This window comes from Cygnus olor, chromosome 3 (genome assembly GCF_009769625.2).
Source record: "Cygnus olor isolate bCygOlo1 chromosome 3, bCygOlo1.pri.v2, whole genome shotgun sequence".
NCBI classification, from domain to species: domain Eukaryota; kingdom Metazoa; phylum Chordata; class Aves; order Anseriformes; family Anatidae; genus Cygnus; species Cygnus olor.
In genome coordinates this window covers 5,140,992-5,163,161 of record NC_049171.1, presented here as the reverse complement: position 1 = coordinate 5,163,161, position 22,170 = coordinate 5,140,992, and the positions used below count along the sequence as shown (strand labels likewise).

Below are 22,170 nucleotides of genomic sequence, written 5' to 3'. Positions count from 1 at the left end.
TATGGAAAAAGGTATGCCTGAGGGAAACACATCCATATATGACCAGGTGTGAATATGAGATGTTACAGCTGAGCTGTGGTGGTCCACCATGGTGGTCAGGTAAATATCTTGTTTCTGCACAGTTTTTTTGAGCAAGTTCTCATCTTTCAATTCTGAACTCTATCTCTACCTGCAGTCCCTGAGATTCCTTGTATTCATTTACAGATTATCTAAATATCTAAATATTTATTCCCATCAAATGACCAACTTGCAACACCAGAACCCAATCTTTTTGATGGGACTGAAGGAATAATAACGGTGTGGGGCACGTAGATGGTTGCACAATTGGCATGGTGCATGTTTCACCTATGAGTGTCTATCTAAAAGGTAAGCATCCAGTGCAAATTTGTCATCTATGCTCTCTGGTGAGTGAAAAGATATAGTCTTTGGTGGGATCTATCTTTTCTCAGTGATTTTAGACAATTTCTGGCATCTTGGCATGAATCACCTTGTGGAGTTTCCAACCCTTGTTTTCTATTTGGTAGAAAGATTTAGGTATAGTTTCTTAAACCTGGTGTTATTATATGTATGGTATATTAAGGCAAAATTTATGGAAAGAGCTATTGTCTCTATCAGACTGATGGAGAAAAACAGGGAAGATTTAGGCTCTCAGCAAAACTTTAAGACACTGGAAGTGAAAGACCTTACATTTTGCTTAGTCCCAAGGCTGATTCTCAGACAACTAAAATAGATAGCATGATGACTGCAGTTGACATATTGTAAATATCATAAGTGTTCTTTCTTCAAAAGCCATAAGACTGTTAAATGTCACTTTGTAACATTTGTTTAAAACTGTGCTTAAAGTCCATGTCATGTAAGTTAGCTGCTTAGGCGCTCTTACATCATTCTCCACAGATAAGGCTTGTACCATAGTAGTTGTTCTTATCACCTCTCAGCATATGTGCTTCTTAACAGTATGTCTGGAGCTGGAACAGAAATTGTAAAAAACTTTTGGTGTTATTATTTTTTGAATTACAAAAACTGAATTATGTCTAAAAATCATTAGAATTCTCACAATATAACTTCAGCAAATATCAAAAAATCTATGCTAGTACCAGAAAGGAAACAACACTCAGAGCATCACTATAAAAATAAGTTCATGAAAACAGAGTCAGAAAATGGAGAAATGCATTATTTGACGTGCTGAATCTATAAGTGAATGTCAAATATCTCTTACTTCACCTGTCTATGGGAAACTCATATTCAGAAACATCTCAGCTTTTCCAGGGACATGAACAGCTAAGTCTAAGCCAGGGAGCCAAGTTCTCCTTGCAGTCTCGAGAAAAAGGACCATCCTGGTAGCATTTCATCTCACCTGTTATTCCTCCTATTCCACATCAATAGGGAACCAGAATCTTTTAAAATTACCTATGAAAGTAAGAAGGACAATGTCTGGGTACCCTTCAGTAGCCCAGCAGGATGCATGATGCTTCAGGGTGACACTTCCTGATGCAGGTGACCTCTTCCAGCTCCTACTGCTGCCTTGCTCAGATGCCAGAGCTGAATATCCAGGGCACAACAGTTGTCTCTTTGGGGAGGAAGCTGTCTCATAATTCTCTGACAATTAATCATTCATCCTTAAATGTTCATTGGGATAGAGAGGGAGGAAAAAGAAAGTGTGCAGATGGAAGGATTTTCAACTCCCATCATCTTGTTTGTAAGGAGGAATTACATGTTGGAAAATAGTCCAGAAAACTCCTAAGACTTATGCCAAAACTATGTGCCTGCCTCTAAGAGAGATGGGTTTTTGTAGATTAATATTTTCTGAGAAAACCATAGGTCTCAGTAAATTTTCACCAAGCTTCACTTTCAAATACACTTTGTACAAACATCTTTGTGGTTGCAGGAACCCTGAATAGTGGCATATGGTTGGAGTAGAACTTCAGACAGGGAGAAGCTCAAGGCTGCCAGAATTAGTCAGAGGTATCCTAGAAATTAAAATATTGCCTTAATTTGATTGTATAAATGGCTTTAATATGATAGTAATTTGACCAACATAAATAGGATAAAGCAATGAAGAGGAAGAAATTGCTTCCAAAGTATTTCTATATGTAGTGATTATTTATTTGTTCAGCGTTAGGTAATAAGTAATGTGCAGGAAAGTGTTAAAAACACTCAGGGAAGAGTTGTAACTTCAATTTCTAGTAAAAGGAGAAGCCCTTCATACAGGTAACAGAATGGAAAACTGATGCAGTTGAATATCTGGGTATGGTTCCCCCTCTTGTGCTTTGAACTAGAATTGCAGTCCTATGGAATAAAGTTTTGCTGGTCTAAAACAGCAAGGGAAGGTAGTAAGAGGGATCAGTCCTGCTCAGGGCCGGCATATGTGACTCAGGACCTGTGGGAGACCAGCGTCATCTTAAGGAGCAGCAGGAGGTGTGATGGGGCACTGCAGCGCACCCTGCGTGGCACTGGGATGCGGTGTTTGCTCTGCAGAGGCTTGGGAGGACCATCAGGAGGAAGATTAGTGGAAAGGATCTCCTATGTTCATTGAGAAGATGCTTTTTTTGGCTGTTTGCACATTTTTTGATGTCTGTCAAAGTTTATAAACTGGAAGCATAAAGAGCTTCTGTTTCCTATATATCTACCTTTTTATTAAAGTCAGAAAAAAAATGTGTGTGGGTTTATGTATTGCATATGAAGATAAAATCACAGTCTGTTTCACATTCATGTTGCTGGTGTAATCTGGTCTAAGCATTTTCTGGAAGTTTGGGAGAAAATATCCCCCTATTAATAAGTATTTTAGGAGACATGGACTTTATTTTTCCCTTTTCTTTTTTTTGAGGCTGTATTTATACATATATATATATATATATATATATATATATCAATATGAATCCCAAGCAAGAAAGGGACTTACTCATAGAGAGTATGGAAAGGCCACCTCTTTCTTTGTATAAACAGTTTTAAAAAGCTTCTCATTTCTTGACTGTTGGTGCTATATTAGAAAAAAAAATATATACTTTATCACTTGGATATACAGATGTATCAGATTTGTGTTAAGGCCACAGGGTAAAAGTTGGCAGATTCAAGACATTCCTCTTATTTTGGCTGTGCAAAATAATGCTTTTGGCTCTTCTTTTCTTTTCCTCATTTGCATAAATTTTTGCAGATCCTTGAAATACTCATAAGGTATTTTCCAAATGGAAAAATTATAAACAACTTCAATGAAAAGCTCTGTTTGTGAACATATATTTATTTAGCAGGAATGTATTCCATTTGTAATTGAAGAAAAGGTAACAGAAGAAAGTTAAGTGGAATTTAACATATTTCCATGTTTTAAAAGTGTATTTCCCGTTAAAAGGAAATGAATCAGTGGAAGATCCACCACAAGGAAAACCAAAAAGTAACACATGAGTAGCTTAATCATGATTTCTATAAAGCCTAAAATAACATCAGAGGTTATCTGAGCTTCTAGACTAATTTGGGACTGACATAATTGTGCGATTTCATAAAAAAAAAAAAAAAAAGTTTACATACAGGTCAATCTGAGCTGATACACTGAGCATGAATGCACTTCGTGGTCAGTTCTACTTTTTCCTAATAAGTAAGTCCCAAAGCAGCTACAGTGACATCCACCAGGATATTAGATGATTTGAGTGTTGCATTTACAGGTAGCAGCACACTTCTCTCTCACCACCGAATGGCGGCAGCCAAACAAGCTTTTCATATTTCTGCAGTTTGGAAATGCATCTCGATGCCTGCAAGGATTGGCTAAAATAAAACAGATAGAAAAAGAACATGAAATATTGATTGAAAAAAACAGTGCTGGTCTGATACTTCTGCATTTTCCAGCATGCATCTTCTCATTAATTTTCTTGCCTACTTAGCCTTTATACCTTTGCTCTGCTGTTCAAACTGCTTGAATATTATGTAAAAGGGAAAACAGACAGAAAGGTGGTATCTTACAGTTCCTGTCTATTTGTATACTTGGAGTTGCTCCGCGTGGAAGTCTACAATACCCGGGCTCATGTGGAGATCTTTATGTATACATGGACATATATGAACCTTGACAATCTGTCCATGCACTTAAGATGCACATGCACATCAAGACGTTGTCTTGAGCTTTCCAGAAGAGGGCAGCAGAAGACTGGCGATGTGATCACTCACTGCTTGGCAGCAACATAACGCACCCACTGGCATAGGATGGATGAGGCTGGAAGGGATTTATGGATCTCATCTGGTGCCCCCCCTCCCCCCCCCCGCTCAAAATCGTGCCAGTTATGGTGGGCTATTTAATCACTATCATGTCTAGAAGGAAAACCAAGGAGCAATTCTATGACATCCTACCTGCAGATTGGCAAAAGGTAAGTATGGAGAAGGAAAAGGGAATGTTGTTATTTGAGGTAGTGCAATGTTTGTTGTAAGGAGGCAAATACTTACTGCAAAGCCCTTTGTCGCAGTGGCCGGGACAATCTGCACATCTTGGTCCACTTTTATAAGGTGCAGCCACTTGCATTATGTTATTTCCTCTGAAATTTGAAAGAAACACAACACAAAATGAGATCAAAGTGTAGCTCTGAGCCACTGACAGCTGACTTTCTTTATCCCAATGAAAGACATCCACAGGTTTTGGGTAAAATGATTTTCATAGATGGTCATGTGTCAGTTTGAGCTACGCATAGAATACAAGAACTTTGATTTTAAATCAAATAGGCATTTGGAGAAAGAAAACTAATTGACTATTTGCCTTTATATAACATTATCAGTTTAAAAAGTCTTATGTGCTTCCTGGCTGTGCTTTTCTAATGGCTTTCAAGAGTATCGTGGCTCATAAGAAAATTACCTCAGCAGCCACCTTCTGACATGAAGGAGTCAGAGATATGCTCTTTACCTCTGTGAATATTCATTTGCTGTTGGCTTTCACTTTTTGTCTGTCTTCTTTGTGGTCAAAGTTATAGCATGACTTGTGCATGATGCCTTATTCTTACACAGACAGACCTTTCTTTATTCAAATGCTAAAATTTCCCAAATTTCTGTTTCAGTGTGAAATGAAATAAATATTAATATTTAACCTGATGTTAAAAACACAATTCACATGCGTGTTTTCAAAATTACAAGTAGCTAAAAGAAACTATAGACATTTGATCCTACAAATCACCAATGGACTACTGGAGTTTTTGAAAACATATCCAGAATTATCACATCTTAAGAAAATAAAAAGGCAATACTTACGGAGGACAGTAATGGCAAACATAAAAGTAGTTGTACTGGTTCCTAGGACAGAAGGCAACTGCACATCCAACCTGGTAGCTGTTATACCACACTAGCTGTAGAATCAAAAATAAACATATTATTTCAGAGACATATTTTATTGAATTCTATCAATGAGATTTTTTTTCCTGATAATAAATACCTCTCAGCAACCTTGATTGTACTCATATAATTCTAGTGTATCATTGCTGTTTGCTTCAATTATCCATACCTGAGCGTAGCTCTTGACATTGGCATTCTTTGTAGTTGCTCCAAAACCATACTTGAAATTGGAGCTCTGACTGTTCCAGACTTGGATTGTTTCAGCCCATGTTTTTGGTTGAGAGGAGAGCAATATATTCTCACCGCAGGTGATGCCTGAAGTAGAAGTAGGTGTATTTTATTACATAGGAAGGAAGCAAGTTGTAGGGTGGAAGGTATGACGGGGGGAGTGTAGTTACATCCTAAACAAAAGGTCTGCAATGCCAACCTATTTCCCCTGTGATTTTAAAGAGGACAGTACACTCGATCTTATGAAAGCAGCAGGGAATACTATTTTGATTTTGGTGAGCTTTTAACTACAATATGCTACACAAAAATGTCTATACTTAGTCATACCCACAGTCTTCTATTGTGCTATCTTGTCTCCAGCAGGAGCTAGGAGCTAAAAGAGGGTACTTAAAGAAAGGTACAAGAACAGGGCAAGTACACAGCTTCCCTCTCTCAAGCTCCAAAAGTTTGTCTTTCAGGGAATTTCTCTGACAAAGATGATGTTTTTGTGTTTAATAATTCTCCAAAGATATTCTACGACAGCTTAAAATGTATTCGTATTTCTAGTTCACATGAACAAGGGTCATTTGCAAATCAACATTAACCCATAAGCTTAGGATCCATGTTGTTTATGTACCGTCAATAACTCTCTGATCTGTTGGACTGATTTCCATTTCACACTTCTTTGCCCATTTCTGAGCATTTTTAGCAGCTCTCTCATTCCAAACCTGAAAGACACAAAAAAAGAAACAAGTCACAGGCAAATTTGTGCAGTCCATGAAGGAGAAGAAAAACATGGGGAATTATTTGCGCATTGAGTGCTGAATGCTTTGGGTTCCTCAAAAGAAAGCAAAGGAGCTGTGCCACTTTACACTGCCGGGCATGGGGCATGGGCACCATGTTTCTTCAGCCCTTAAGGGCTGCAGATCAAGCAATTCTGCAGAGTATCACACTGTCCTGATCTCCAGAAAATACCAATTAATAGAAATGTTAAAACATACTATTGCCTTCTTTTACCTTTGTGTCTGAATTAACTTTGTATGGTACAGTGCTCTAAATGGTACAAATTTGAGCTTCAGCCTAGGTGGAGCTGAGATGTAGTGATAGACACCAGCTGGTCTTTGAACCAGGGGAATGTTTGCAAGACTTACCGTGCAGACTTAACCATAAAGCACTGAGCAGCTCATCTGCCCGTTGGATAGCTATAACAAAAAATATCAAGAGTGATGGGTATGGTAACAGTGATGAGCAAAGCAAGTTCATCTGAGGCCAGATAGCTATGCAGGTCTAGGCCTTTTTTTACCTTCCCATTTATGTTTAATTCAGAAAAATGCTGCTGGTACCCCAGCTCCACCCTTGCTTTGCCCACTTTCCTTCATTCGGGGCATGTGTTTCTTTTCTTCTAAGGTAAAAGTTTTCCCTGAAAAAGATTGCAGTTTCTGCCTATTGCAATGAGAAAACATAAAGCAAGAGTTTGTGATTCACTTTGCAGGCTATATTAATACAGGTTTAACAACAATAAATGGATATGGTTGCAGTAAACCTGTGTTCATATTTCCTCGAGACAGATGTCCCTAGATAAAGGAGACGTGCCATGTTGCTTAACTGAGTTTTGCTAACTGCAGAAACTAAGACATGTTGGTTATGAGAGAGGTTTAGAGCAGTGCTTGAGGCATGTTCTGAGATCTTTGCAATGATTTTACAAGTGCTTACAGCACTGAAGTGTGCAGACTTAAAGCATGATGCCAGCAGAAACAAAGGGATAAAATTCTGATTTCTTACCTTTCCTGCCCTATCTACTCACTGAGTGTGGGGTTTTTAGAAGGCTACAATCTTCTACTAATAATCTGGAAAACAGGCTAGTGGATATGCATAGCTTACCATCTTCAGCATGTTCCTGGCTGTTGGAACTACAGATCTTCTTATTTCATTGTGTTCTTTAAGGATGACTTGCTTGTTTTTCAGCTGAATAATATTTTGTTGCTGAAGCATCTGTTGTTTGCTTTGCATCTGAAAACCATTGTATTTCTGTTGGGGTGGTCGCTGAGGTAGCTGGGGTTTCTGTAGTGGTATCTGTACCGGTTTCTGTATTGGTTTGAGTACCGGTTTCTGTATTGGTTTGAGTACCGGTTTCTGTATTGGTTTCTTTACTGGCTTCTGTATTGGGTTTTTAATGAGAAAAGGTGGAAAGAGGGGTGTGTCCACTTGTTTACTCTGATACACCTGGAAAACAGTAAATGATTGTTCCAGTTATCTGAGGTTTAATAAGCAAGAAAGACTGTGAACTTCTTGTCAAAGTAAAGCTGCATGGAAATTCTCAACTTTCCTTTATTGGTTCTTCTGTTCTTGTAACTGGTGATTTTTTTTATTTTTATTTTTTGTCTTTTTTTCTCCCTCCTTTCATTTGAACCATCTTTTTAATATAGAGATGTGAAGTATTTCTACCTTCAGCTGTCTCCACATCAAACATGGAGAAAGCTTAGCTCTGGAACCAAACGTCAGTACTGGCTTTGACCTTCTGTGAGCACTAAAAACTTCCTAGATCTCATCACTTGCAAGCTTTGGAAATATGCGAAGCTGGATCAGAATTTAAAGCCCTTTGCAGACCATCTTCTGAAATACATAAGATCAAGAAGGCAATGAACAATTTAAATTGCCTCTTATCCAGTGATAACAGGTTTTGAATCCTGGCAAAGAACAACAGTTGCAATGCCCACATTAGAGTTTTCAGACTGGAATGTTCCTTGGGAAGGGATTCTTCCCACTTAATATCTGAAAATGAATCCTCTCAGTCTAAGCTAGACACCTTACTCTTATTCATTACTGGAGAGGGCAGACATAGCTCATTAAACAAAACCCAAACTCCTTTTTAGGACTGGAAAAGCTATTCTCTAGAAGTACCTCTTTGTCCTTCCTTTGTTTATAGTGAGAGCCTGGGAGAGATCTAGATGATTAATATTTTGATGCTTAGGTTGGTGAGATGAATTTCACCATTAGTGTGATGATTTCCATGCTAGGAACCAATTCATCTTACTTAATTTTAGGCATCTATACCATAGATGTAAATTTCTAAAAGTCATCTCAGTTTGCCTTTATGGTCAATGAGAAAACCACAACATGAGAGAGACTAAATTTTAAGATGTCCCAATAATATGAATGAATCCCACTTCCCACTGCTTTGAATTCAGAGCTCAATTCTAGGTTTTAAAAGCTGTAGTCAGTGACCTAAAATGGCACCTAATGCCATTTTAAATGCCCAGAGAGCCCTAACTGTTTGTACAGCCTGTAGAGCCTCTCATGAATGTCTCAGGCACCCCAGGCAATCTCAAACTGCACTAAGACATTTCTGTTTGGGCAACTAAACCGCCCTCAAGAGTTTTTGTACATCTTGTTCAGTTTATGGCATTTACAGTAGTAGAAACTACTTCTCAGCCAGTTATTTTAAGCCCTTGGTATAGTCAGTTAAACAAGCAATTTAGGGCATAGATCACCTGAGCTTTGTTAAAGATAGGATAGGATAGGATAGGATGGATAGGATATTTCAGATGGAAGGGACCTACAAAGATAATCTAATCCAACTATCTGGATACTTCATGGCCAACCAAAAGTTAAAGTATGTTAATGAAGGCATTGTCCAAACTCCTCTTGAGCACTGACAGTCATGGGACATCGACTGCCTCTCTAGGAAACCTGTTCCAGTCTTTGACAGTCCTCAGAGTAAAGAATTATTTCCTAAAGAAAGAGATGATTAGCATTCCTAAAGAACCTATTTCTTTTCATTCTTTATTAAGCATATCTTGATAAATAGCTCACATCCAAATGTGTACATAGTAGATATCTACATTTTACAAGATTAATCCTCTCTGAAGAGAAGTGAAGACTAGATTTCTGATACTTAGGTAAATTATTTTAGAGCAGCATCAGTTCATATTATTTTAGGAAAATGTATTTTAAAAATTATTTTTGTAAAGAGGAGAATATTTTTGATAGGCAGAATTTTAATACATAAATCTTAGAAAAACAGGAGTTCATCTTTGTTGTGGAAAGGATGTGCAAATAATAATTTCAACTCTGAATTGCAGAGCTCGAGATCACTCAACCCGCTAATGCAGATATCTATACAACGTCCTCAAATATAACTTTTTCGCATACATGAATGGTCCTACCTGTCCATCAGCTTGGTGTATCAAAGCAACCAGGCAAAGGACTGCAGTTATTGGGCCCATTTCTGCAAAGGAAAAAACAAGCAAAGAAGAAACAAACAAAAAACTATTAATCTCTGTTGCATAAAACTTGTGGTGTACTGTGATATGTAAGCAAGATGCAAAACAGTTTCAAAATCAAATCCACCACAGAGGAGATTTTTTTTTGTCATTACATAATACCATTGCATGTGCTGAGAATGCACAAATGACTATATGATTGTGAATGGTCACCACTATCTTATACGGAGAGAAGGCTCCACCTTGTACTGAGGCAGAGACCACATGTAGTATAAAGTTGCATGTTTCTTATAACAGATAGATCAACCTCCTCTTGATTTCTTTATTCAAAATGTCCTGAATTTGTAGCATTTTTTTAATCTTTGCCTCCTTGGATAAAATAAATAAATAAATGAATAAAATCCATAAATATATTCACTGGGGCCACACCAATGTGCTGCTCAAGCAAGCATCATCTGTATTGGGAGCTTTTATTCTGGAGTGGGGTACTGTTTCCACACATCAACAGTTGTCTCCATTTCTTTCCTTCTTCCTGTTTCCCAATTAAATCAGCATCATAATCTCTCAATCAGATGGTGCTGATCACCCTCAAGCAGCATCTGGCACATAAACAAAACCTTCAGCCAATACTGTTGCTATTGGTCTCTGGCTGAGAAGATACTTTACAGAAGCAAATACCACAGCATGCACACCGTCTAAAACTCACTCATATTCATGGAATATCTTTTTCTACATGTCAGAAGAAGCAAATCAAATATTACATATCTTTTTTCTACTGAAGACATACATGAAATTGCATCTTTTCAGTTGTTAAAGAATGAAGATTTGGCAAAATCCTTGGTGAGACAGACTTTGAACTCAACAGTTTATCATAAAACAGAATGAAAGAAGAAGGGAAAATATGTATAATAAAATTAGTTGAACATAATAAACCTTAGATCTGGCTTCTGAGGAAAATCCAGTGTGAGCAGTACAGGTCAGTGGTAGAGATCTAGCAAATCCTGCTTGACAGGGAAACTATTGGTAAAACAACTTTTAAAACTGTAAATCTACTATGAAAATATTGTAGATTCACCGATTCATCTCTGCTAAGTGATTAAACAAACATGTTGATTTTAGGTGAGAAGAATGAGTTAAGAAAGGCTGTAAAAAGCTTTTCCTTCTGGCAAGAACCAAAAGATTGATTAACATCACAAAGAATTAACAGCAAGTTTCCAGAGTCCTGTAAAAACAACTTCCATTTCATTCTTATTTTAATCAGTGGTACAAATATTTTTTATTCCTAGAATGATGATTTTGAAGAGATGGCAGTAATGCCTGTAATATCCTGTTAGCTGTTTATTAATATTAATATCCTGTTAACTGTTTAATATCTGAAATTATCTCTAGATTTATGATATGATTTCCCTTTCATTTATGTTGGGTTTGTTACTGAAGTCAGAGGATTTTCTTGCTCCTCTGTGTGTGAGTCAGCTCTATATGTGTGGTGTCAGAAATTGATGCTTATTATAGTAATAATAATAATAATAATAAATTAAATAAATAATGATAGGGGTCCAGAAAATGTGTTTTCTTTTCTTCCATTTATAAACAGAGCATCAACTCCATTACTTTCATCTTCACTGAGGAGCACTGTGGTCTCTGCCAGGGCACAAGTAGGTCCATTTCTAATTCTCGTTTGGAGCTAAATCTCTAAGCTAAATTCAGTACTGGGCAGAAGACATGGTAATGGCCTACATGAAGTTTTCCTTATGCTTGAGATCCCTTTTATGTTCGCATTCTATGAGTATTCCACAGTAGTTTACAATGTAGGAAACACTTTCCATTATGATTGGAGCTCATTCAACCAGAGAACATAAATGTACCATGTGGCTATGCCTAGCCAAAAGATCTTGCTAATATTATATTATATCTTGTGCTAATATTCACAAGAAAGTGTTCATGAACAAACATAAGGCATGAATCAGTGTATCAGAAGAATTTTTTTTTTGGATGCTTGGCTATGCAGAACTTCAACATACAGAAACAAGATCTTTCTGTGACTACAAAGAAAAATGCTGCAACTGGAAACATGAAACATTTCTAGCTTCAGCAGTAAACTTGATTAAAATACTACCACACATCTTCAATTGTCAGACCACACAATCAAATCCATCTCTTAGACTAAATTTATTTGGCATTAGTTTCAAAATCAGAAGATGACTGTTCCCAGATACTTCCATGTCAATAGTATACTACTCGATCAACTAAATCACTTCTATGCTTTTGAAGAGACAAATACCAGCAACATGGTTTTATGTAGCTCTGCTTGAAAACTCGGACATTTCATGCAACTTTCATCAGATGTTAAAACAATATTAAAAATCTACTAGTTAAAAAGCTAGAAACAAACTCTATTTGAAAAATAGTGTAGACTGTTTTTTTTTTTTTTGTGCGTGTGTATGTGCGTGTCTGTTTAATCCTGGTACTTCACTCCTCAGCAGAGACTTTTTCCTGCCAGCTGATGAAACTTTCAGGGTATAGCAGGTCTGAAAGTTTACAACAGTAAGGATATTTGTCACTTCAGTTACTTTGATATATTTTTTTTAAACTGTCTTTGAGTTTGCATTTATAAATTTCATTTTTTAACAAAATTTTCATTCTGCATTAAGAAGAAACAATCGTCTTATTGTATATGAGAAGATATAAAAGATATTTTAAAATGGTATATACCTGAAAGCTTGGACAAGTACTTGACAGCTATAGATAGTAAAATTTTGAGTCTAGCTGTACTGATATATACCCACATTCCAGATAAATAAATTTAACGTAACAATAATTCAAGTTTTATTAGAAAAACATTTCTTGTGATTGACTATAATCAAATACAAAATGGATTAATATATGTTCACATTTGAAGAATGAAGCAAGCAAGACCAAGTGCTGCTTTTTGATATAAAGAATCACAAATTAGACTTCATGTAAAGTGTTCCTCACCCAGACGGGTAGATGGTTTTCTAAGCAGAAAATGTAAATTGTTTTTAAATTCTGCCTCTGTGGTAAATACAAGCATACATTTTCTTTTAATTACCAGGTTTGGTAAGACTTAGATATTAACTATGTTAGCCTGCACAACACAATGCCCAATTAATGCTGACCAAGTGACTCTATGGATAAAATTTCTAATAAATCAAATTCTCCATACATTACCTTTGTCTAGCTAGACTTCTCTCTTGGGAAGAGTGGTAGAAGTCAGAGGCTCTCCTCACTCTGGGGTTGTATATATATATACACATTCTCTTCTCTTTCTTTGTCAATATTTATTGCAGATAAATGACATCAGCTTTGGGGTTACACATTTCAAAAGAAAGAACTTATCTTAAGAAACAGGTGACTGAAAATGAAACAATCTAACTGCATTGCTCTGAACTTCTTTTTTTTTTTTTTTTTTTTTTTTTTTTTTCCCTCTTGTTTACAGGGCAAGGAAAGGGAAGATAAAAAGACTGTTCTTTTGCAACACAAAATGACTTTGCCAAAAAAGCTTGTAGGCTGATCAGCAGGCTGTAGTGCTGAAGTTGTGTTCACAAAATGAAAGCTCAAATTTTGGGATAGCTGCTTGGCAATTGTCTTTTCTGTCTGTAGCAAAAGAGTGGTATAAATTTTTTGAGGCAGAAACATAAGTCAGCCAGTCACCTTGTGGCCATGCACAGAATGACCTACAAACTGGGGAACACAGTGACATTTTTCTCCAAGTTGTTCCTGAACTTTCATTTACTAAGTAAAATGTGTATTGCATTAGGTCACTGAGGCCAAAAGGCTGTGGCACTGAGCATTATTTATATGCACAATAAAAGACTGTCATCCCATGTGTTGCACAAGAGTAACCTACTTGTAGACTGACTACAGATGTGTATCTCTTCCCCTTCAGTCTGAAGAGATATTTGAGTTGTGTTTGATTTATTTTTATTTTTATTTATTTTTTTCTCTCCAGGACAGCATCATTTAACTCACCTCATGGCACCTTTACTTCCACTGTCCCTAAAGTAGTATCACAAATTCAACTTTTACAGATTTTCAATGCTCGGCTCTGTTCTGTTTAAATACAATTTGTCTTCCTTCCGTGTTACCTGTTGGCTTTCAGAGGTCTAAAAACATCTCCTCATTCTTTACATGCAGTTCCCTTCCTCATCCTTGCCTTTGCTGTGATGCCTCTACACTGAGCACCATCTTGGCTGATGCTCAGTTGAGTTTACTATCTATAAACTACAAATTCAATTTTGTTTCAAAATTTCCTGTTTTCTGCAGAATTTCTGCAGCTGTTGCTATTGGTAACATTTTAATATTGGATTATCGTTCCTTTGTAACAGAGCTGCTTTTGTTCTTTATTTGTATAGCGGGCAGTACTATGGGAAGTCACTTGTGATAAGGTCTCCCATATCCTTCAATGTTCTGAGATAAGGGCAAGGGGGCTTTTTTCTCTGTGGTAACTTTTTTTTTTGTTTGTTTGTTTTTTGTTCTAACTTCATAGACTACAGTTATTATCACAAGAAAGCCCAATAAATTGCCTACCATCGCTATTAAGACTGCATCTCTCTATTGACTGAGAGAACGCAGAATTTAGCAACACCAGATACTCGATGTCTTGGAAGATTGTTCCATTTTTTTCCCCAATACCATGTAGAAAGTGTTTATCCAAGCTTGACTAGAAGACTTTAACTGGAAGCACACATTCCCTTCTGAATCACCCCATCCATTGCACTCAGTAATTTTCATTAGTTTGCTACAGTCACCTGAGCTTTATTTGTATTGTTAAAATGAAATAATACCACTGCAACTATTTCGTTAAAACATGACACACCTGTTTAAATAGTCAAATCCATTTATTTTGTAAAGAATATCTGTCAGATACCCTACAAATCATGGTCTATGGGTTAAATAACTGGGAAGAAAACAAAGATTAATAAAACTGACATCCGGAACCATGGTACAAAGAGCAATTTAACATATCAATTCCCTCTCTCTTAAGTGGACTACCTGAAAGGGTGGAGCAATTTAATAATAAAAAAAAGATTAAAAAAAAAAAAAAAGGGTTAATTCCAAAAGATTCTGCAACTGTATTTTTTAATTTATTATTATTATTATTATTATTATTATTATTATTATTATTTTCTTAGATACATCTATGGAAAGTTAGTTAGTTCAAAACATAAACAAATTCAGCTTGAGAGATTTTTTTTGTGGAAGTTCTTCCAGCCCGTATGTAAATTTGAACTATGAGAGACTGATGTGAGCCTAGGCAATGCAGGCAAAATTCCAGTTTCTTCAATTCCTCAATCCCACTGAAATTAATGACAACTTAGTGCCTTTGATTAAAATTCATTCTGTTCTGTGTTCACATTTTGTATAGATGTTTTTCTTAGCTGTACAAAACACCTTGAAGTACTGATCATTTTAGCTAATTTTGCTTTGCAAAAAGGAACATTATCAATTAATACAACCCAAATCACCTTCCACTCCAGACGTAGAGTAGAACTATTAACAAGAAGATAAACAATGGGGTAATAATTATAACAGATGTTCAGATGGGCATAAATAATGCCCCCCCCCCCCCCCCAAAAAAAAGCTAGCCAAGGAAAAGGAGAGGTACAGAAATGCAGAAGCTACAAGAATCTTTGAAAGCTGTCGGACTACCAGAGTTTTGAGATACTGGGCACTGACAACTTGCATGTTGAAAATTGTGATTCCAGCACTATTCTAATACTGTTACATTGTCTTTGATCTGGAGGAGCTGTGTGTTCAGCCAGTGTGGAGAACAGGTAGAGTAAATCCACCCTGCCCACAGTAACAGATGCTGTAATGTCTGCCCTCAGCTTTTGGGGAAGAAAGCCACTCAACATGGCTTTTCTCCTCCGTCTTTCAGTCCAAGTAGATGCACCAACTCGAATGCTGCCCACTCTGGCACAACTGCAGACTGAAATTTGCTTTCCCTTTACAAAGGAGATATTTCAGGCACCATTGACTATCAGTGATTTTTCAGGTCCACCCTCAGAAACAGGCCTGCAGACCTGCAGTGTGACTGCTTCCCATGAGGGCTCAGCTCCAGCTTACATAGTTAATGACTTCAGCTATAGCTACCTTTGCCTAAAACAGGCTATACAAACAACTGAAGGTTTTCATGAATGCATTTTTTGTTTGCTATGTGAGTTTGCTGGGAAAAGGTGTTTCTTAAATATAATAATAGTGACGGCAACGTGTGGCCCTTTGCCATGAATTCTTGAAAAATGTTTCAGCCATTCGTACCACATATAAGCATTTTAACCTTTTCTTATGCTTGAAGTAAAAGTATACCAAAACCATATTGTAGACAACACAACAAGAGGTCTGGTCTTCCTGTAACAGTGTCCAGTTGGTAAAAAATATCTTGAACTTGTTGAGACTGAAAAGTGTGTTAAAATGTAGAAGAAAACAGGAAAATCTGATTCACAAGTCAGTGAATTCTACACTGACTATTCCATTGGACTGGCCACAGTAAACAAATGAGGAACTTTTGGAGCAGTGAAAAGATGCATTAAAGATGCTCCACCTAAAGTCACAGTATACCAGCATGAAGAATCACTTGGAAATGATATTGTTGATTAATGACAGTTTGACTTGTAATAATTAATGAAAGTCCTGTATTTGGCCACAGCCAAGCTTATTTGTGCAGCAGCTTCTCATCATGTTCATAACAGCATAGAAATGACACTCTGAAATGGGAACCTGCTTTATAAAGGACATATAAAACCTACATAACCAGAGGATGCATTACATGCCCTGTCACAGTGCAACTCAATTAAGAGGGCTTTCCATGCACCTCGTTGAAACTAATCCATTCCATGGTCTGACATGCAGGAATCATGGAAAAGAGGCAAGAGGGAGCATTTAATTGCATGAAAAAGGTCCTGATAAAAAGCACTGTAAAGGGAGTCACATAGTTCTGGTTCCTGCATCCTGTAATGCCTTTGCCTTTTGCAGAGGCATGATCTGATAGAAAATGTACACACAGTGCAGGAAGCAGAGCTTGGAACACTCTGATTTCTTGAGTGCTGTAATGAGCTGTAGAAAAATAATTGTTAAAAAAAAAAAAAAAAAGTTTCCTGGCTGAAACCGATATACTTTTGCAAGATTCTGATATTGGAAAGTACCCAGTTATTCACACTAATATCAATGATATCTAAGTACATGTGCTTACGTTAGTGCTTTTCTATGATCAAGGTGGGGAAAAGCAAATTCACTTCTTAATAAATGAATCAGATGAACAGACTCTTTTGAAAGAAGTCATGAAAGTTAGTTGTATTTAACTAAAAAGGGTATGTGGATGCCTACATAGTTCACCCATTGTAGATCTATGTCTGTGCAGACCTAAGTCTAAATGCAGAAGCCTATATATAAACTCTTGGCACCATTTCATATGAAACAAGATGTACAAGGCACAGTGCACTGCTAAAGATGTTACACAGGGCATAGGGAAGTTCTACTCCCTTCCAAAGGGTACTTGGAGGTCTGGCAGGATACTCTGGGGCACCTCAGCAAGTTCTGGGCTTCCAACTGAATTAAGTGCTTAGACACAACTATCAGGGCTGTCTTGGGAAAGTCTTATCTTATGCTAAGATATGTACATGTTGTCTTCATTGACCTACATTCAAGTGGATCTCTAGGTGAAAGGCAGATGAGATCAGTAGTACCTGATCCCCCCTGGAACAGATCCTCCTGGAAGCAATGTCAAGGCACATGTAGGATAAGGAGGTGATCTGAGACAGCCAAATTATGCCTGACCAGTCTGGTAGTCTTCTATGATGGAGTGGCTGCACCAGTTGACAAGGGAAGACCTACCAATGCCATCTACCTGCAATTCTGTAAGGCCTTTGACATGGTTCTGCATGGTCCCTCATTTTTTGCAGCCAGAAATTGTTATATAAACAGTAAATAAATACTCCCAGCCTTCTGTTTTCTTTGTGTGACATCTGTCTCATAAATTATGTCTATATAACAAATTCATCTCATTCAGAAAATCTGCCTTCAGAGTTGTTGTGTCTGATGGCTTTGTTTCACCTACCATTACAAATTCAAGTGCATTTACAGACCATGGCTGGTTTAAGTTGTCATCCTTGTTCTGTGTTTTGACTTTCTGCAGTATTTTATCGTTTTAAAAACTGGAACAGTGACTCCTTTCTATTTGGTTTGCCTGGTACATGTTAGGACATGTTGGAACCTTCACACAAAACTTATTGAATAGGAAGTAGTGAGAAGGAGGGAAAAGAAAAGAGACATAAAAAGAGAACCCTGCAAAAGTAAGATACAAGTATACTGAAAGGAAGGTCAGCTAAGAAACAGGACACCATTGAGCATGACTGTTGAATTCATACCCACATGCAGTTATGCCTTGTGAAGGGAGCATGACAATGAGCTTCTCAGGTGACTAGAACAAAATTTTGCTTCTCTTGTGTCCATTGACTACACAGCCAACAGCTAGACAAGTAATTTAGCAATCAGCTCTTAAAACAGCTGTTACTCTTTCTTTTCCTCATGTCTACTGCTGGCAGTGAGAAGTTACTGCAAAATGTTACTGGATTTGCAACTTGCAAGTGCAAAAAGAAATAGGTATTAACTCTTTTACTGTCCTCAGCTCTTAACAGCTTAATACCTTTGGTTAGTGTCTTTTTTACATTTAGGATTTTGGGGGTGGGAATCCTGTCCCTCACTGCATTGGTGTAACTGCAGAGCAGTAGAAAATATCAGTTTTGCTGTAACAGCTGTGGATGTGGGTTTGCAGAGGCTGCAGCTGGGTGCAGAGAGGAAATGGATAGGGTAGGAAACACAGGGCTAACAGTTCATAAAACCCAAAGCATAAGGGCAGAAGTCTATGATCAGCACTTTGCAAACAGTGCAGCAATAGCCTAGGGGAATTTGTTGCAGGTTGAAGCTCTTAGGGTTTATTTTCTGATCCATCCAGCTCAAACTAAGCAGTTAAGTGTGTTTGCCAGACAAATAGAAAAACTGTGGCCCAGTGGAGGAAAGCATGCCAGCTGCAAGTCAACTTGTAGCTGAAAAATAATTTCTGACGTTGGAAGTAGCAGATCTTTCGTGTCCTACCTGTGACACCAAACATGAAGAAGAGGTTGTAGAACTCCTAGCTCCATGCAGGACTGCCTCAAGATCAGACCCTATGAGCATTGTCCAAATGCTTCTTGAACTCTGGGAGGCTCGATGCCATGACTAGTGCCCTGGGGAGCCAGTGCTGTCTTTTCGATGGAGAACCTAACATCCAACCTGAACCTCCCCTGATATGGAGAGTATGCCACTTTTTAATGTCAGCTTGGGTCGTGAAGTTAGCTAGGCTGATATTCACTGATTTTGAAGACAGTGCAGCCTACAGAGAAAGGATATATTGTGGTGTTGACATGAAACACATTTTAATCTGTCCCCTTTGCAAGCTGTAACAAGTCATCCCTCAGCTAGATGACTCAGAAACTGTAGAGTAACCTCTTCAGAGGAAAGGGAATGCCTTATCTGGATGGTTTAATCTAAAGAGAAATTATTACTTTGTTATGTGTCTTCATTGCTTTGAATCTGAGTTTTTCAGTCCAGTGAAAAAATGCATAAAAACAATTACAGAAAATGATCAGGATGACCTTGCATGCAGAAAGGTCAGAAGTGTATTTTGGCTGATGAGACAACTACAAACCAATTTCTCAGGTTGGGTCCACAATGTCTATTTTTATGTCACTTCTTTTGATCAGGTTATAAATCTATGAATATTTTTTTAACTTATTTTGGCCCAGAATGTTCAGTGCTAGAGGTAGAGGAGTGTTTCTTTTGTATTCTTGTTTGGAAAATTGTGACCTAGATGAAAAGAACTCTTTTAGTTACCCTGAAACTACTGGTAGTTTGGGTCACATCAGGCATGTTTTTCCTGAAAATAATTTTTCAGAGCTGAGTAGACACTATTCCTTTTTTCTACTAGAATGGGATTAAAACACCCAAGGAGGCAGCATGAAATCCATCTTAATTCCCTCTGTGTTAATAGAGAAGACATAGCCATTCTTAATAGAGTTCTCCAAAAGTGATCTATACATTATTTTGGAGGAGCCGTTCTCCCCTATTGACCTCAAGTCTGGAGCTGTAACCTTAAACACTTCCCTTGGAAGCAGGGCAGATGTATTGCAGTGTTCCTTTAGAAACTGCTCGCCCTATACATTTAGATGCAGGTGCCCACAGTGTCTGTGGGTGTAGTGGAGGTCTTACCTTGCCTTTTCCTCCTATTCCAGAAGGGTGCGGATCTCTCAGAAGTGATCTGCCAGACCCACACAGATGTACTATAGACACTGTGTCATCTGATATGGTGTGAGACATTTGTGTTTGGGCATCTTAGCCACTTCCAACAGAAAGAGGCTGCAGGGGAGAGAAAGAAAATGTTCATGAGCACAAGCTACCTCAAATCCCTGGTGATCAGGGCACTCTTCCAAGAGGGGTATGTGCTTCAGCATATTGAGACAGGACAGGGATCCATCCAAGTTTCCTACACTGTGGGTGAAGTATTTTATTCACATTGGTGAAGGAGATAGGAATCTAACAATGTTGTGCACTTCTCTTTGTCTTTGATTTCCCTGTAAATATACTGAATTAAGCACATTGTTCCCTGATGACTGGGGTGATCCAGTATGAATTATTTCTTCCCTAATTTGTTTGAGAAATGGCAAAGAGAATGTCATACTTAGTTATCACAAACAAAATTCCACAATTAGGTCTCTGTTTCAGCTGCAGAAAAAGAACACCCTAAGGTAGCAATTATTTTAATGATCTTTCCAGGAAAAACAAAACAAAACAAAAAAGCAAACAAACAAAAAACAACAACAAAAAAACCCTCAATTCCAAAGTCTGAGCCCTAATTTTAAAGCTGTCTCCCATAAAGTGACTCTTCAATAAATATTTCTTTGTTTATTTAGTTTTTACAGAACTGTTTGGCACTGTAATTAACAAGTTAGTGTACTGCATAATTACAGATCCTAGTGCTCTTTTTCAATAATGCTTCACATTTGTATTTCTCTTTGAGAATAGTTTATTACAGTGCAACCCTGGGCAGCATTCAGTTCATCTGTGGTGAGAGAGGTTTAGGAATAGGACTGATGTCAGCATTTATCTGGTAGTAGAAAGGAACAGTCACTACCCAGATCTGAAAACTAACTTCTGGCTATTTATTTAAGTACTTTGTCAAGGTACCACCTCATAATCTTGAGGAAACAATGCACTGGATGAAAAAAATAGAGATTGGACTGGTTTGGGGGAAGCAGTTAACAACTATGGGAGTCCCAGACTGGTGACTTTTTCATACTTCTTGTTTTAAATGCAGCTAAAATTCTAATATTGTCATTTATAGCATTTTGATGAAATCTTAAGACCGTGGCTGTAGATTTCTTCTGTAGATGACTGTTGATTGAAGGGCTACTAAGATGATGAGGGGACTGGAGCACCTGTCGTACGAGGACAGGCTGAGAGAGCTGGGCCCATTTAGTCTGGAAAAGAGAAGACTGAGGGAAGACCTCATCAATGTATATAAATATCTGAGGGAAGGTTGTCAAGAGGAAGGAACCAGACTCTTAGTTGTGCCCAGCAACAGGACGAGAGGCAACAGGCACAAAATGAAGCACAGGATGTTCCAGCTCAATATGAGAGGGCACTTCTTTACTGTGAGGGTGACAGAGCACTGGAACAGGTTGCCCAGAGAGGTTGTGGAGTCTTTTTTCTCAGAGGTATTCAAAAGCCACCTGGATGCTGTCCTGCGCAATGTGCTCAGGGTGACCCTGGTTGGCAGCGGCATTGGACCAGATGATCTTCGGAGGCCCTTCCAACCACAACCATTCTGATATTCTCTGATGGTGTGATTATTCTTATTATCTTATTATATTTTAAAATGTTTTTTACATTATAAAGGAGACATTGATTTCTGGATTGTGTCTTTAAAAAAAAAAAAAGGTGGGCCATAGGCCCACCCAGAACTCTGGCTTGGATTATTATCATATTGCAATATTGCAATTTACAATTTGCAATTTACTTTTTTTTTTTTTTTTCCTGACTACGTATTCTGTATTCATCTTGGTAAAGTTCATTCTTCTTCCTCAAAAAGAAGAATAAATAAATCCCTCTGTCCTTGTTGCTCAGGCTGCTTCCTGCTATATTTCTTCTGAAAGCTGTTGATGTAATGTGTGGCCAAATGCACCCTCACTAAAGGTTCCATTGCCTGAGGGGCAATATTGCTTAAGGTGGAGAAATTCTGTTATTGGAATTATTACAGTTGTGAACTTCCAGTACGAAGAATTGCAAACTTCAAATATCTGCAGGAAAGAACCTACTTTCTTCTTTACTGCATTTGTGCAGTATTTTAAGCTATCAAGCAAATTACTTAGCCCAACAAGGCTGAACTTGCAAA

General features: G+C 37.7%; 1 protein-coding gene across 1 annotated transcript; it reads right to left on the bottom strand.

Moving 5' to 3' along the window:
• Positions 1 to 3,625: 3,625 nt before the first annotated feature.
• On the bottom strand, positions 3,626 to 17,625 carry LOC121066943 (serotriflin-like). The gene is made up of 8 exons (XM_040550789.1): positions 17,577 to 17,625; positions 9,651 to 9,730; positions 7,384 to 7,725; positions 6,140 to 6,230; positions 5,465 to 5,610; positions 5,215 to 5,309; positions 4,423 to 4,511; positions 3,626 to 3,753 (listed from the first exon to the last, which is right to left on the bottom strand). Exons 1-8 carry the CDS (start codon positions 17,623 to 17,625, stop codon positions 3,626 to 3,628), a joined length of 1,020 nt encoding a protein of 339 aa, XP_040406723.1.
• Between the last annotated feature and the right edge of the window lie 4,545 nt (positions 17,626 to 22,170).